General features: G+C 35.1%; 1 protein-coding gene across 1 annotated transcript; it reads right to left on the bottom strand.

Annotated features, from left to right (window-relative positions):
* Nucleotides 1-915: 915 nt before the first annotated feature.
* Nucleotides 916-3,425, bottom strand: LOC129568580 (homeotic protein deformed). The gene is made up of 3 exons (XM_055446634.1): nucleotides 2,983-3,425; nucleotides 2,596-2,906; nucleotides 916-2,221 (listed from the first exon to the last, which is right to left on the bottom strand). The coding sequence occupies exons 1-3, from the start codon at nucleotides 3,086-3,088 to the stop codon at nucleotides 1,949-1,951; spliced, it is 690 nt and encodes a 229-aa protein (XP_055302609.1). The 5' UTR covers nucleotides 3,089-3,425; the 3' UTR covers nucleotides 916-1,948.
* Between the last annotated feature and the right edge of the window lie 11,156 nt (nucleotides 3,426-14,581).

Below are 14,581 nucleotides of genomic sequence, written 5' to 3'. Positions count from 1 at the left end.
TTTCATATGAAATGTTCTTGATGAAAATTTTAGAAACGTTTCATGTACTAAAATAGAATATATTTCTTGGCGTTTCATTGTACATGTCTCCTCCTCCTTCTGTTTGCAACACCCTCGAATATTTTAATCCCGCATAAGAATGCAGCAAATTCAAAATTAATACTTCAAATAGCTAATCTTATGTATACTCACTCTTGAGTGAAAAACACAGCTTAAACAACATAAAAAGGCTGATCAGTTCTGATTTCGGCATAATGCAGCTAAAAACCAAAGTCCGCAAGAGTGCTACTGATATTTCTCGAAAATGCTTCTTTTTGAACTTGCAAAAATATGAAAAAAAAAAAATGATATTTCAAAGTAAAATCCGAAAATCCCAATGGTGATGACTTGAAGAAGTGGTTTGATGCATTCTGCTTTCCGAAAAAGAACAAACAGTGCTACCGAAAAAGGGCTAAGTTGTCTAAGTCGATTGTTCACAAATAGGATGATCGCTTTAAAGTGTGCAGTTTACATGCAGTAGGCTGTAGTCAGCTCAGAAGTAACAGCATGCATTGCCGTGCCAAAGCTCGAACGTCGAAGATGACAACCCTTTACCAAATGCCGACTACAACAGATTTTACGCATAAATTACTCGACTGTTTTCGGTACCATTTCAGTGGGAATTCCTTTTAATTTCAATTTTTTGAAGAATGTCATGGAAAAAAGTCAACAGGATACTACCACATTTTTTTTTCTCTCTCAGGTACAAATTGTTTTTTCTGTTCGGTAATTGCAAACACGTTGAAAGAGGATGAAAAAATAAAACTAGATGCGAAAAATTCAATTTCAATGTAGTCTCATGTTTATTTAGAAACTTATTTACAATTAATAATACATAGCGGTAAAGTGTCACAATTAAATGTACATTTCAATTAACTTAAACATTACAAATTAATGCTATTTTCTCCAGTGAGAAACTTAATTATATTCCATTATTGAATTCCTCAAAATGTTCAACACAATTTAGGTTTACGACAAATAAAAATGTACACGATTTTGCGCAATGAAAACAAACCGAAAATGTGTTTCAAATCCTCTCTTAATTTGGTATGTTGATTAACACCCCATTCTAAATTTACTCATTCACAATAAATCAACTAAAAATACACCGATGTTCGGTTTGGTTTGAAGAAAATCGCCATTAGAGAGATAGTTGTATAGCTTAACTAAATTAAATTGCATAACATCAAACAAGTATGTCTTGGTTTCAATTATAGAGTCTAACATAAAACAGTCGTCCCAGTGTGATTTACACGAAATGTGACGTCTTTGGGAAAAATGAATGCATCAGCTGGCTAGAGTTTATATGAATGAAATGTTTTTCTTCTGATGATTTTTATAACAAATTAAAAGTAATTTAAAAACTATTTTGTACAAATTGCAAAGTGATGCAAATAATCTACCAATAAGCCTAGTCTCTGTATCGCCCGAATCTTGTAAATTCCTCTTTTTCTTTCTTTGCGTTCATCAAAAGTGAATTCACCGGGAAAAAAAATGTGAAATAAACGAATAAAATCTAGAAAATCATAAAATTATGACTAAACACTAAATAGGTTTCTTTAGGAGAATTTACATTGCGCCATTAAAGCTAGCTTACAAATTTACACATCTAATGTTGAGTCTACGTATTCTATCTCACTTGAACATTACGGGTATCGCTAAAATACGTCTGCTTGGAATTTATAGACATGACACTTTTGTGCTTAATCTATATGGTGTTGTTTCAACTGTATTTTTTCTGTTCAATGCATAAGACTTTAACGAATGTAGAAATGCAAGAAGTTTTTGTTACTCTTTAGTTGACTTTAACGATAAAAAAAACTCTTCTGGGATGAAATTAAGATAGATCAGCGAAAGAGTTTAAAGCGAATCACAAATCAAGAAGTGCTTGCATTCCGTCGTCCGAATCCTACAAAGCCGTTAGTCCGTAGTCGGTTTTAATGTTGATGGTTTGCTGTTGATGTGAATGATTCGGCGGCGATTGCTGTTGCATTGCATCCATCGATAGACCCATTAAATTGCCACCATTATTATTGTTCGTTACCGTTTGATGATTCAGCATTTGTGATTGCGGTGGACCTTGCGCCATCATATCGGTAACATCAGACGCAGCTGGAATATACGGCATATTACCTAATGTTGTCATGTCGGCCATACTTTCCAAACTATCCGATCGCACGCACTGTGGTAAATGAGAATTGAAATGAAAAAAAAATGAGACAAATCATCAGAAAAGAGGAGCAATCAATACACAATGATTTAAATTGAGAACGTATTCAAATGATTTCTAGCCAAATCATGGTTCTTTTCGTAACAGAAGCATTCGAATCGATAATCAAGAACAGTAGGCATGCGCGTGCGCCTGATCTAACAATGATTTTTGTTTCGGTTACGCTACTTAAAAATTGTGCACCCAACAAACGAGTAAATTGAATTTTAATTGAATGTTTATGTGTTCATCGAGTCGGCGAAATGAAGAAAAAAAACACAAAACAACAACACGACTCAATGGTCTCCCCTCACAGATCAATCAGTGAACGGATTGTAATTGCTTACCTCAGATTGGACTGGAGCTTGTTGCTGTTGTGATTGCTTGCTGGATTTTGTGATACGCTTTGGTTTCTTCGCATTTGCCGTCGCTCCGCCATTTCCATCCGCACCAGATTTCTTGCGTACATTTTTCGTATTCGGTAATTTATTATCCTTCTTGTATTTCATGCGCCTGTTTTGAAACCATATCTTAATTTGACGTTCCGATAACACTAATGTATGAGCAATTTCGATGCGTCGCCGCCGCGTTAGATATTTATTAAAATGGAATTCTTTCTCCAATTCTAGGATCTGATGACGTGTGTAGGCGGTTCTCACTATACGATACAAAAACATTGAGTGAACTACAGGAAAGGATGATGTAATTGATAGAAATTAAAACAAAATACTTACTACGTTTTGGCTCCATGCCCAGTTGATATTGACCTTTGGCTAAAAACAAAAGTAAGGGGAATAAAATGGGAGGAAACAGACAAAAAAATACGTTATGAAACATCATAATTTTGGTATTATTTCAATTAAATCAATCAACCAGAAACACGTTTAGATGAATTGCGAGGTCAATTTCAAGTGATTATTTCATTATTTTCCTCTTTTATTAACTTGTTACTTTAAACGATTCGAATGAGAAATATGAAATGATTTGTCAACGCTCTTCAAAATTTATGATTGTTCCGTTATGAATGAATGAGCAAAACGGCAGGCACAGGTTCCTTTAGATTATCCGAATAGATTAATTATCTAATATGAATGTGATTTCGGAGTACAATGGCACTTCGTACTAGTGTCATCTGGGTTTGTTTGCTTTAAGGCAAACTATGACATCACTTGCTTTATTCAATCACATGCAAAATTTAAATTTATTCAATTCCTTTCAATAAAACATCCACTCTGTTACTCAGTTCCAAAGAATACACATTCATTTCTTTTTTTGTCTTGTCTTGGTCTTGGTGTCATATTTCAATCGCTTGTTCAAAATGTTCGTTCTGAACTTTTGGTGACTTTTTAAGCTTTGACTAAACAAACATTTTTCTTCTTTCAAATAGATGAAGATACGAAGCGTACAAGCATTAATCTCCTGTAATCAGTAACGAATAAATCACAACAAAAACTGGAGAAACAATTTGAACCGACGAAGAACTCAATGTGAATTTCATGCCTAATTTCACAGTCTAGGTCAATTACGCTTGGGAACATTGCATACGGCAAACAAAACGTGGTCAAAAACAACAACAACATCACAAAAAACACCTTCAGAAACTGCAATCTGAAAACTTGCATACAAAACAAATACACAATACAAAAAATGTCTGCGCTACACCACTGTAATAATGAAATCATGAATTGGCACTTTTATTTACATTGCATACACAAACACATGGCATATGTTCCTTTCTGTCCTTTTGAATAGTTTCATTTCGATACTTTTTACATATAGAATTCATTTTTTGTGCGCAATTTGATGGTGTGAAAAACGCGTTGTCGATGTGCAGATGTCTGCACTCGCTTTTACCGAGAGATGAATGGAGCGAAACGCATCTAATTATTCAGGCGAATAAAACACCGAATGTATTTAACAAAACTGTGGGTGAATGTATTAAAAATTGGCTCCGGTCTATTCATCTGAAATGAATAATACGCGTTCATTTTCAGTAAACTTCGAAATAGGCACACTTTTGATCGAGTGCATTGGAATAACCTTGGGCTGACAACATTCAATCAAGTTCGCACATAATAGTCGCAATTTGTGGAGATTTCAATTGCAAATGAATATACAAGTCGAAAATAAACAAACTAAGCAAGCAACTGACACAATCATTCGAAAAGCGTGCATGCGAAATGACGTAAGTTGGCAAGTAATTAGCGAATAAGTCTTTGAAAAGCCACATTTATTCTTGCATAAATTCATTGGGAATTCAGTTGCAGTATCTTCCACTTTACAAGCGATTTGCAAATGAAACAGCGATCAATAGACGCATAAAACGAGCCATTTTCGTTATCAAGCACAAGCACAACACATGGAATAAAAGTCGTGTCGAAGGCAACGGATTCCTAGCTTCCATACGATTCTCGAGTTTCGTATCGATCGAATGCGATGCATGTCTGCGTGAGTGTGGCTTGAAACGCGCTTTCTCGCATGTACTGACGTCGATGACTGAGCAGAATAATGAAAATCGCAAGTCATCCATAATGAATAGAATATTTTGAAACGAAATAAAATGAAAACGACTCGATGAAGAGAAAAGAGAAGGAGAAAAAACATATTTATGCCAAGGTGCTATGTGAAAACTGGTAAGCCTGTTGTTGTTTGTTATTAGCCAGCTGAACAACAGAAGAAGCGCATTCTACAAACATATCGGAATAACAGAAAAAGCAGCCTTGCCAGTTACATGTTCGCCATCGGTGTGTGTATCTCGGTTTAACGGGCTGCATGTTTTTTTTCTTCTTTCTCTCTTGCTTGGTGCTTTGATCGGTTTGCGATAACGAAGAGAAAAATAAACAAAAACAACGTATTCAATAAATAGGCAGCACGATTAGCTTTTTTTCTTCCTTCTATTTACCGTCGTTTGGTGTAGACTCGCTTTGGCCAGGGTCTAATCGAGAAAACTTTGGATAGAAAAACAATACACCAAATTGAAAAACAATGCTGAACAAAAGAACTCGATATAAAAGACGATGTAGAATGGGAAGATAGAGAAAAGCAACGCACAATATCAAGATAGGACAAATGATGTTTTTCTATTAAAATTTAGGAGCCATCAAATGAAAGCTAGTTAGTCGCTTGTTAAACGAATATATACTATCTCATATTTGTTTTGTGATCGTAGCTGATTTTTTTTACTGAAACATTTTTGAAAACACGTACACAATTCGAAATAAAGCCGACCAATAAGTAACGCTTTTACCGCTGACGAATCTCATTGCGATCGAATTAATTGATAAAGCACCGACATTATTGACCGTTTCAATTCAATAACTAACAAAAAAGCGACTTCAAATGTGCAAAATGAGATCGCGGCTAAAATCATACATGATTTTAATTTCGATCCACGGCAATTTTCCAATCAGAGCAAAATTAGAAGAACAAAACGAAATTTAATAATAAACCGGTAATTTTAGAAAATACACAATAAAAGACGCAACATCTGATATGAGTGAAGAATGTTTTTCGAAATTATCAGGCCAATTTCGGTTCCGCGGTTCTATTTTTGGTATTGTTTACCGAGTTATAGTCTTTTGAAATACAAAGTTTGAATGGTAGAATAATTAATAATCCGAAGTTATTTTGACGCGGGTATGCGTTCAACGCTTCTTTCTTCCGACTCGGTCGCGGTTGAATATTCGTCCGCCGTTCATAAGATGTGCATCTGAATCGTCAACATTCATTTGAAAGGGTTAGTCGTTGTAGTGAGGTTCATCGAAAAATTTCCACAAGCGTGAAACGGATACACAATCTACGTTGCGCAACTGGCGTCTCACATCCCTTCAGTTTTATTAGCGCGTCAAAATAAAAGCGTGGCTGCTGTTGTTGTTTTCCCTCCGATTTGATGGATATTAATTGATAATATATTTTCTTGCTTGTTTCTGAAAGTCGCGCGAAAAGTTTCGATCCAAGTTATGGATAAACGTTTTTTAAAAACGGAATTTTCCATGAAGAATGAAATATTATTGTAAAAGATGCAAAATAGGCAATGGATGCAGCTGCTGAAATAGCCAACGTCATTGTATGACACGGAACCATTGTTTGATCAAAGTTTTTCTCCGTCGAAATGGTAAAAATGCTGGAACAAGGAAAAAGGGTTCGAGGAAATGAGTTCATTTAAAAGTTTTGCCGGTGGCAAAATGTGTCGAAATTTGTAAAGTCTTGAAACTTTCCATAAAAATGGACTCGATTGCATTTTTCAAGCAATTTATCAAAGCCAAGCGAAGGCGTCATAGTGTCAGGATACGAAAAAATGTTATCGCTATCATCGTGAGGATGTTCGTTAAAATATTTTCATCGGTCATTTAAATATGCCAAAAAATCTTTGAAATGGGCTACCAAACGAAATGCAAAGCTGCTCCAAAGCGGAAATCGTTAATTATATTTTGATTTGTATGATATCAACAATTGTCTCTCCATCCGACACCCTTCTTATCGAGAGAGAGAGAGAGAGAGAGAGAGAGACTAACGAAACGTCTGTGCGTACGCTGCTACAATGCGCTCGGTATCGATCAATGTCATTTTTAGGGTAAAAGTTTTCTGTCGCTCGAACATTGGAGATAAATCGCAAAAATTGCCTTGAGTTCGTAAGCGCGAAATTCCGTGTAATAAATAAGCGAATATAATTTTGATTGACTTTAACAACATCGAGATATTTTAATTTAGAATTGGAACAGAGAGCTCTCTACAGCACGTTGAAAAACGAATGTCAGTTAAATGAGAAGAATGCGACAAGAATGTGGTTAGTTGTTCCATATACGGAATCAATGATGGTAAAACAAAGGAGCCAATTTCGAAAGATTGATGCGAGTCATTGAAATTGGCAATTCAGGATCAAATTGGATGGAATCGTTTCGAATTTATATTATTTGAAATTGGTTCATTGACATTAGCTGACATTAACCCAAACTTTAAATGATGGAATATTCAGAATGCCATTCGAAATTTAGATGGTCGAAATCACAGACGAAATTATATTAGTTTAAAATATGTGGTCCTCTTCACTGATTGTTTTAATTCGTTGGGTGAATGAAATGACCGACCACAAGCGATAACATTACTCAACAGAAAAAAGCGTTGAGCGCCGCATCAATTAATAATATCTGAAAATCATAACGAACGTCATGACAGTCATAGACCACACCAAAAGTACATTTAAAATCCATATCGAAATTCTTCGATTGTCATATTAATTGAATTAATCCAAATAAAAAGCATGTAATCAAAAGTGGAGCTGCGGTTCAGGAGACACTCCGGATTACTTCGATAAAAAAAGAGTACATTACATCAGACCTTGTTTGCGTTCTACCTGGATACAATATTCTCATTCGCATTCAAACGAGTGAAAAACATACTTAGATTCCATCTCATTCGGATTATTCATCAATTTGACTTTGTGCGTTGTGTGTGTCTTTTGTTAATCTTTCATCAGAAAAAAAAACACTTCCAACATTTATCGAAATGGAATGAAACAACAACATGAAAATGAGCTCGGCACGGCTACCAATTCATCATACTCGAGAGCGGATATGTAAGCTGAAATCGAATGGTCACAACAGTATCAATCGAAGAATGTCGCGACAAAAGAAAGAAGTGTCGAAGAGAATAAGATAATTTGACGCAGTGCATATGATACAGCAGACGTTGATCATGAAAACCATTTACAGCCATATGAATATGATTTAAAGAAAGGTGGACTACACCTAAATACAATCGAAGACGAAATATGTTTCACCGAATTCAACGGATATTGAGCATATTCACTTAGCGATACGCATAATCCTCATATGTTGACGCGCATCATTTTCGAAAATAAGAACAAAATAACAACAATTATCGAAAAAAGACGACAACGATATTTAATGAATGAAAAATGTCGATCGAACTCTCGTGATGCTTCTTGTTTTTTATATTTCATTTGTTCGTGTCATTTTGAAACGCAACAGAGGTATACGATTCGGCAGCAGCAGCAGCAGCAGCATAAAGTGCAAAGCAACTCACAGAAAAATGTTCGTTTTGTGTGGGACGATAAAATACAGAAAACAAGTTCTTGTCGCAACTAAAATTGGATACTTTAAATCATATCGCAAATCCACGTATTTCAAGTATCGCTTCTTCCTCTTTTTGACATCACTGATCTTAGCTCGCTGGAATATGAGGAAGTAAAAACAGCATTCAAACATGCATACGCAAACAAACTATCCAGTTCTGTGCATTTGAGTCTATTTAAAATGGAAATATGTGAGGTCTGTTGCGAGGGGATAGCAACAAACTGTAGAATCAAGTTCGAAACAATGTGAAAAAGTGCTTCAACGCAAAATCGGTCAAATCAAAAAGCGAGATTATTCGATGTGATATTGAAGTAATGCGTCGTTGTTTACGATCGCTGAACTATTGACGGTCATAGACGAGTCGATCTATTGACTTGCAACGATTGTAACAAATTGGCGTCATTCATTAACTACAAAAGCGAAACAGTAAAGTCATCAATTCTTTTCAAAATATTTTCGTTTTCACATCATTTTGATCGATTCCTGTGTGGTTCAAAAGGGGATATTATGCTATTTTTTCTCCTTATCGTCGGCACTTCAGTATCACAAAAGTGATTAACAATATCGGATCGAATGGTGTTGCAAAGTCAATGATGAGTTTCGAGTATACGCATAAATAAATTTAAATCGTTTTTCAATTGTGCTCTTGAGTCAGTCAATGGATCTTTTGCCACAAATCAATGCTTGATGAATGTGCGAACATAAATCGGTCTGTATTTGAAGGAAGAAAAATGAGCCTAAACAGAATGCAGCCGTCCTCATTTTGAATTTGCTTCGTTTTCACAAAAATCGCCTAATTCCCTTTTTGTCGGAGCAAAAGCAATTTTTCAGGTTTTGTCGATGCACAAAAGCAGCAATATTTAACACTTTAGATCAAAACAAAACAGAAATCCGTGTCAGGTTAGTTGCCATACGAATGGTTTTTCGTAGTTAACTCCTCTCAATGAGAGGAAAGGCTCTCATCTATCGCGATAAGTTCACGTTATACCAAACCACAAGTTCGCCTTTAGATAAAAGAACCATTTGATGTTTCGATGGTATTTTTCACTATTGTTGTACTCAAAGTAAATCTCTTTCCTTGTACTGTTTAATACGGAATGTCATTTTATATTAACTCAAAACAAAACACACACAAACGGCAAATTCAATTTTTACGTCTCCAGTTGCATACAATCGTTCTATTGACTACGTAATTGTTGGTGTAAATTAACCCGAGAGCTATGCTTGGGGCGAACAGCATGAAGAAAGCTCAACCACATGCAGTTGTCATAGCTTTGAATATGAAAATTAAATTTCAATCTCGATTAATTTCAGTTTAATTGACTATTTCTATGAATGAAAATATCGACAATTGGAAAAACACAGCTTAAGCAACATGAAAAGGCTGAGCAGTTCTGATTTCAACATAATATTGCTAAAGCAAAAGTAAGTCCGCAAAAGTCAATGATACTTGTAATTTTACAAAAATGCTACTTTTTAAACTTGCAAAAATATGAAAGGGAAAAAATGATATTTCAAATCGAAACCCGAAAATCCCAATGTTGATGACATGAAGAAGTAACTTGATGCATTTTACAACGCTACCGAAAAAGGGCCAAGTTGCCCAAGTCGATTGTTCACAAATAGGATGATCACTTTAAAGTGTGCAGTTTACATGCAGTAGCCTATAGTCGGCTCAGCAGCAACAACATGTATTGCCGTACGAAAGCGGCGTTCAAAAGATAACAACCCTTTACAAAATTTGCCGACTACAATAGATTTTACGCATAAATTACTAAACTGTTTTCAGTACATTCATTCTTGTTGAGTATCAGTAGGAATTTCTTGTAATTTGAATATTTTCAAGAATGTCATGCGTAGCCAAGAGTTTTGCAAATAGGATTATCCGTTTTTAACTCGACTTTTGTAAAGAATTTTGCACAAAAACTGTAGGCATATTTCTTTTGCACACAGGTAAATTCGCACATGGTAATGTTTCAAAGGCTTTAAAAGTCAACTGGATACTGACAAAAAGACAGTTTTTTTTCAGCTTCAGAAGCATTTCATTATTCATTCATTTTTCTTTCTCTTCTTCGTTCTAAAAATATGGAAAAAATCATAACTAATTGAAGTAGATAGGAAGATTTTAATTTGATATTTTTCTAGAAACTTAGTATTTATAATAATCAATAATTTATACGGTAAAGTGTCACAATCAAATGTGCAATGTAAATTACAATTTATATAGCACTATTTCTCAGTAAAAACTGATGCTCAGCAGGAACAACATGCATTGTCATCAACCGGAAAATTGATCACACACAGTCAAAAATAAATGTCCACATTTAGGCGGAATTTCGACTGGTAGAGGCGCCCAGTCCTATATTTTGCCTAGCAAACGGAGTTTCAGACGAAATACCGACTAGATTATAAGCGGAATTTCGCCTGTAGCTCAAGGTACTAGCAGAAATATCGGCTGAATGAGTCTTTAGCTGAAAAAACGCCCAGATGTAGACTTTTATTTTTTGCTGTGCATAGACAAAGAAGGCTGAAGTATTAAAATAATGTTAGATATCGTCATTGGAGGCTTTTTCCGTGTTTTTTTTCTCGATAAGTTGAAACAGTATCCAGGATAAATCGGAAATGAGTTCAGTCGTTAACTGGAAGTCGTTTGAACAATGTAGAAAAAACTTCAATTTCATTCTCAAGCAAAAGTGTAAAATCATTCCTAATTAGCTTGAAAATAGATTAATCGAATAGTTTCGATGTCTTCATCATGTTTCGTTTGTGTGATTGGATATTTTCTTTGGGTATCTGTTTGAGATATCGATAAATGTTTCAGTCCCCTGCCATTATTTTGGATGACATAAAAAATTACAAAAATATTGTTCAGTTGCTGCGGCTGCTGCTGTTGCACTTCAATATTTGTGGGCTAGTACGAAGGGAGATCAGAAGAATCACTCAATCCATGTGATGGTTGTTCAAAGTGAGGCACCCCTCAAGTAAAAGAAAATGGTGGATTTGATGATTGCTGAATGCAATAAGTTGTGCAAACAAATCGCAATCTAAAGTACATTATTGGACTTACTTACGCGCGCATTTCATGGCATTTTCAAATGAGTGCCACACACTCTTTCTCTCTGCCAAACGAAATACACGCATGTGTCTGTCGACTGACGTCAGGCCATATATACACTCAGTGTATGCGTATCAAAGAGAAATTTTTTTTGTGTACCAAAAACATTTCTTTCTTTGTTGTTGCTGTTGCCGTTGTGTTCACATAACACATTGTTGGTGTGTGTATGGGTTCTCGTTTTCTTCTTTTTGGCCCAGGCATTATGCGATGTGTACGGTGCTGTTTGTTAAGATACGAACCCCATGTTATAATTTCAGCGATGTGAAACTTCCAGCCGGTGATGTATCATTAATCAAAATGACTTGTAAAGAACCAATATCAGCGCGCGTAGCGGCTTAATGCTATGTGTTTGTGATTTCTCTGTTCTTTAGCTGCTTACACTGGCTTACACTCGCTCGTTTCGTTTGTATGCGTTTGTTTTCTGCTGTCTTTTCTTCAACCATTCTTGTTGTCAATTCCTTGTCGTCGTCGTCGTCTTTTTCGCCCTTTTTCTACATCATTCCTTTTTATTCATTGGAGCTTCTTCTTTTTCCATTTTCCAAGTATTCCTCCGACTACGCTGAATTAGTTTTGCTACCAAAGGCAAAAGAATGGAGAGAATGGAAAAAAAGTGTAACGAAATCCAAAATGCAATTTTGCAAGAAAAATTGATACAAGATCTAATGCAATGTTGCTGCAGAAAAAAAACAGCTATCGCCAGCGCGCAACTCACGTATTTCATTTTCCATTCGTGCGCTCAGCTGACCCGATTCATTTGGCGAACAGCATGAAGAAATCTCAACCACATGCAGTTGGTCACAGCTTGCAACGCGAAAATCAAATTTTCATTACGATTAATTCCAGTTTAATTAACTATTTCCATCGATGGAAACATTGTTATTGGGTTCGACGTCTAGCTCAGCCAATCCATTAGCAATTATGATTTCGACTATTTGTAAACAAATAAAATGTTTTAAATGGTACATTATCCATATTATTGAATTTTCATTTCTTCTATGATGTGACAGAGCCATCTATCTGTCGTTTTGTTGTAGCGAAGACACACTTTTAGTTGATTCAAGTCATTCGACCGTAGTGAAGTGAACAACCCGGATATTTAGAACAGAGTTGCTTTCTTTGAATAATTTTTGCAAGAAAAAACGACCCATTCCATATTTTAAAGGCGTATTTTCGCTTTTTAGGTGTTTAACCATTGAAATTATTTTACGAAAATCGTACAAAAATACTTTGAAATACCTATCATTCTACATTCAAAATTTATGACAGTCTAAATAAATGTTTTAAATGGTTAACATTTTTCTCGGCAGTTCAACCATCTCATTTTTTTAGCAATTGAATGGAACGAAATGTATACCCACCCATTTTTGTTGCGTGCCGCTAATTTAGAGATAAGTAACACATTTTTCACATAAATCCAGTTTGATTGAGTGATTAGGGTTTAACGTTTAACCCTATGACAAGTATCAGTTAAAAAGTTGCAAAATAATGCTCTCCATTTGTCAGTCATTAATTATTTCAGTGGTAACATTGTCAAACCTTTAGTCGTCTTTGATTATGTTGAATAAAACGACAAAACAATGTTTTCAAATATTAATTTATTCTATTAAACATTTTTAGAGGTTTTTACTATTCAAAATTAGCTAAATAAAACGTTGAACAATAAAAAATATTTGGATTTAAAGAAAATACATTTTGTTATGAAAAATTTAAAATGAGAAAAAAAGATTTATTTTCAAAGAACGTTTCGTCTGACCAATTAAGCTGAAAATTGATTGGAAAGGGAAAAGCAAAACTTCTAATTCACGCCAATCGAAATGGCAAGGATACAAAGAAAAGACCATCGATGATTTCTTCTACCCTGTGAGATACCTGTAGAGACGAGCTTCTGATAGGAAATAAATTTTCTGTGATACAACAAAAGCCCGGAACTACAGGGTAGGTCACGCAGGAGTGTGTGGTATTCGGTTGAAATGTGTAAAATACTTAGACCATAGCAAAGTCAATGGGAAAATTCAGGAAATTGAAAATGCTATTCTAGTTGCCAGCAATCCACCCCAGCCGTCGCAAATCCACAAAAAAGCTGTTGAAAAGTAATTTACATATTATTATTATTATTATTAATGGCGACAATAAATTGTTTGATCATGGTAAATGACTCCTGCAACCCAAATTGCAGTTATTTTGTTGTGTAAAGCTTTTAATGCAATAGAAAAAGATAAAAGAGAATTAAATAAAAACAACAAAATGTTTAGAAATTATCAATTCGATGAGACAAATGATGAACGTGTAAATCCGGAAAGTATCATCAGTTGTAAAATATACTCCAGGGAATTTACGAAACAGCTAAACACACAATCGATGTGGTGGATTGCATGCAGCATGTTCAAAATGTACAAGTGCAAACTTTTGCACTCAATCAATTTCATTTATCCATTTTCAATTGGAATCGTGTTTTGTGCGTCTGCATAATTTATGATGTGGTCTCGATTGCTCGGTGTGTGAGTGTGTGTGTGTGTGTGTGCTTAACACGTCGGGGTTTTGGCTTTTTCGCCTCAGCGAAACTTGAATTATTAAATTTTACCCAATCAAACACTATCGTATCAATTCAGCACGAAAACTTTGCCTACTTCTGAATTACTTTGCAAAGTGAAAAAATAGCATTTGATTTTTCAGTTTTTTCAAACAAAAAATCAAATCGGTTATGAAAAGGCATAAAAATTGAGATTTCACCAATCGGTATGATATTACATTTCGTGCACGGGCTTTGATTTAACGCCTTAGATTTCGGAAATTAATAACGCTAATTAAACGGCACAACTCAAGATTGATAAGAACAAGTAATCCGTAGCGAATGAATATAATTAATTAGAATCATTCTATTCTATTTAACTTTAACGGCAAATGTACGACCAAACTTGCAAACTGATTCATCGTTGCTGGTTGTGTCTTCATTGTGGCGTGCGGAGCCTAATGAAACCGACAAACAAATGAAACATATAAATAATGGGCATTAATTAATTAACTATTATAAGCCGTAGTCTTTTTGTGTACACATTGCATTGTTGGTTAATAGACGGAGCCCGCAGTTTTCGGTTTCGCACGACAACCGAGCGCAAATCGATC

The sequence above is a fragment of the Sitodiplosis mosellana genome, unplaced genomic scaffold (genome assembly GCF_009176505.1).
Source record: "Sitodiplosis mosellana isolate CC-2019 unplaced genomic scaffold, AAFC_SMos_1.0 Smas_scaffold_21, whole genome shotgun sequence".
NCBI classification, from domain to species: Eukaryota; Metazoa; Arthropoda; class Insecta; order Diptera; family Cecidomyiidae; genus Sitodiplosis; species Sitodiplosis mosellana.
This window is presented reverse-complemented; position numbering and strand designations above follow the sequence as displayed.

Excerpts from the sequence above, each read along its gene's own strand:
- LOC129568580 (XM_055446634.1), bottom strand. The coding sequence starts at position 3,088 with ATGATGTTTCATAACGTATTTTTTTGTCTGTTTCCTCCCATTTTATTC. Across the intron at positions 2,907-2,982 it reads GGGCATGGAGCCAAAACGTA|TGAGAACCGCCTACACACGT; the intron begins GTAAGTATTTTG and ends TGTATCGTATAG. Across the intron at positions 2,222-2,595 it reads AAGCTCCAGTCCAATCTGAG|TGCGTGCGATCGGATAGTTT; the intron begins GTAAGCAATTAC and ends CATTTACCACAG.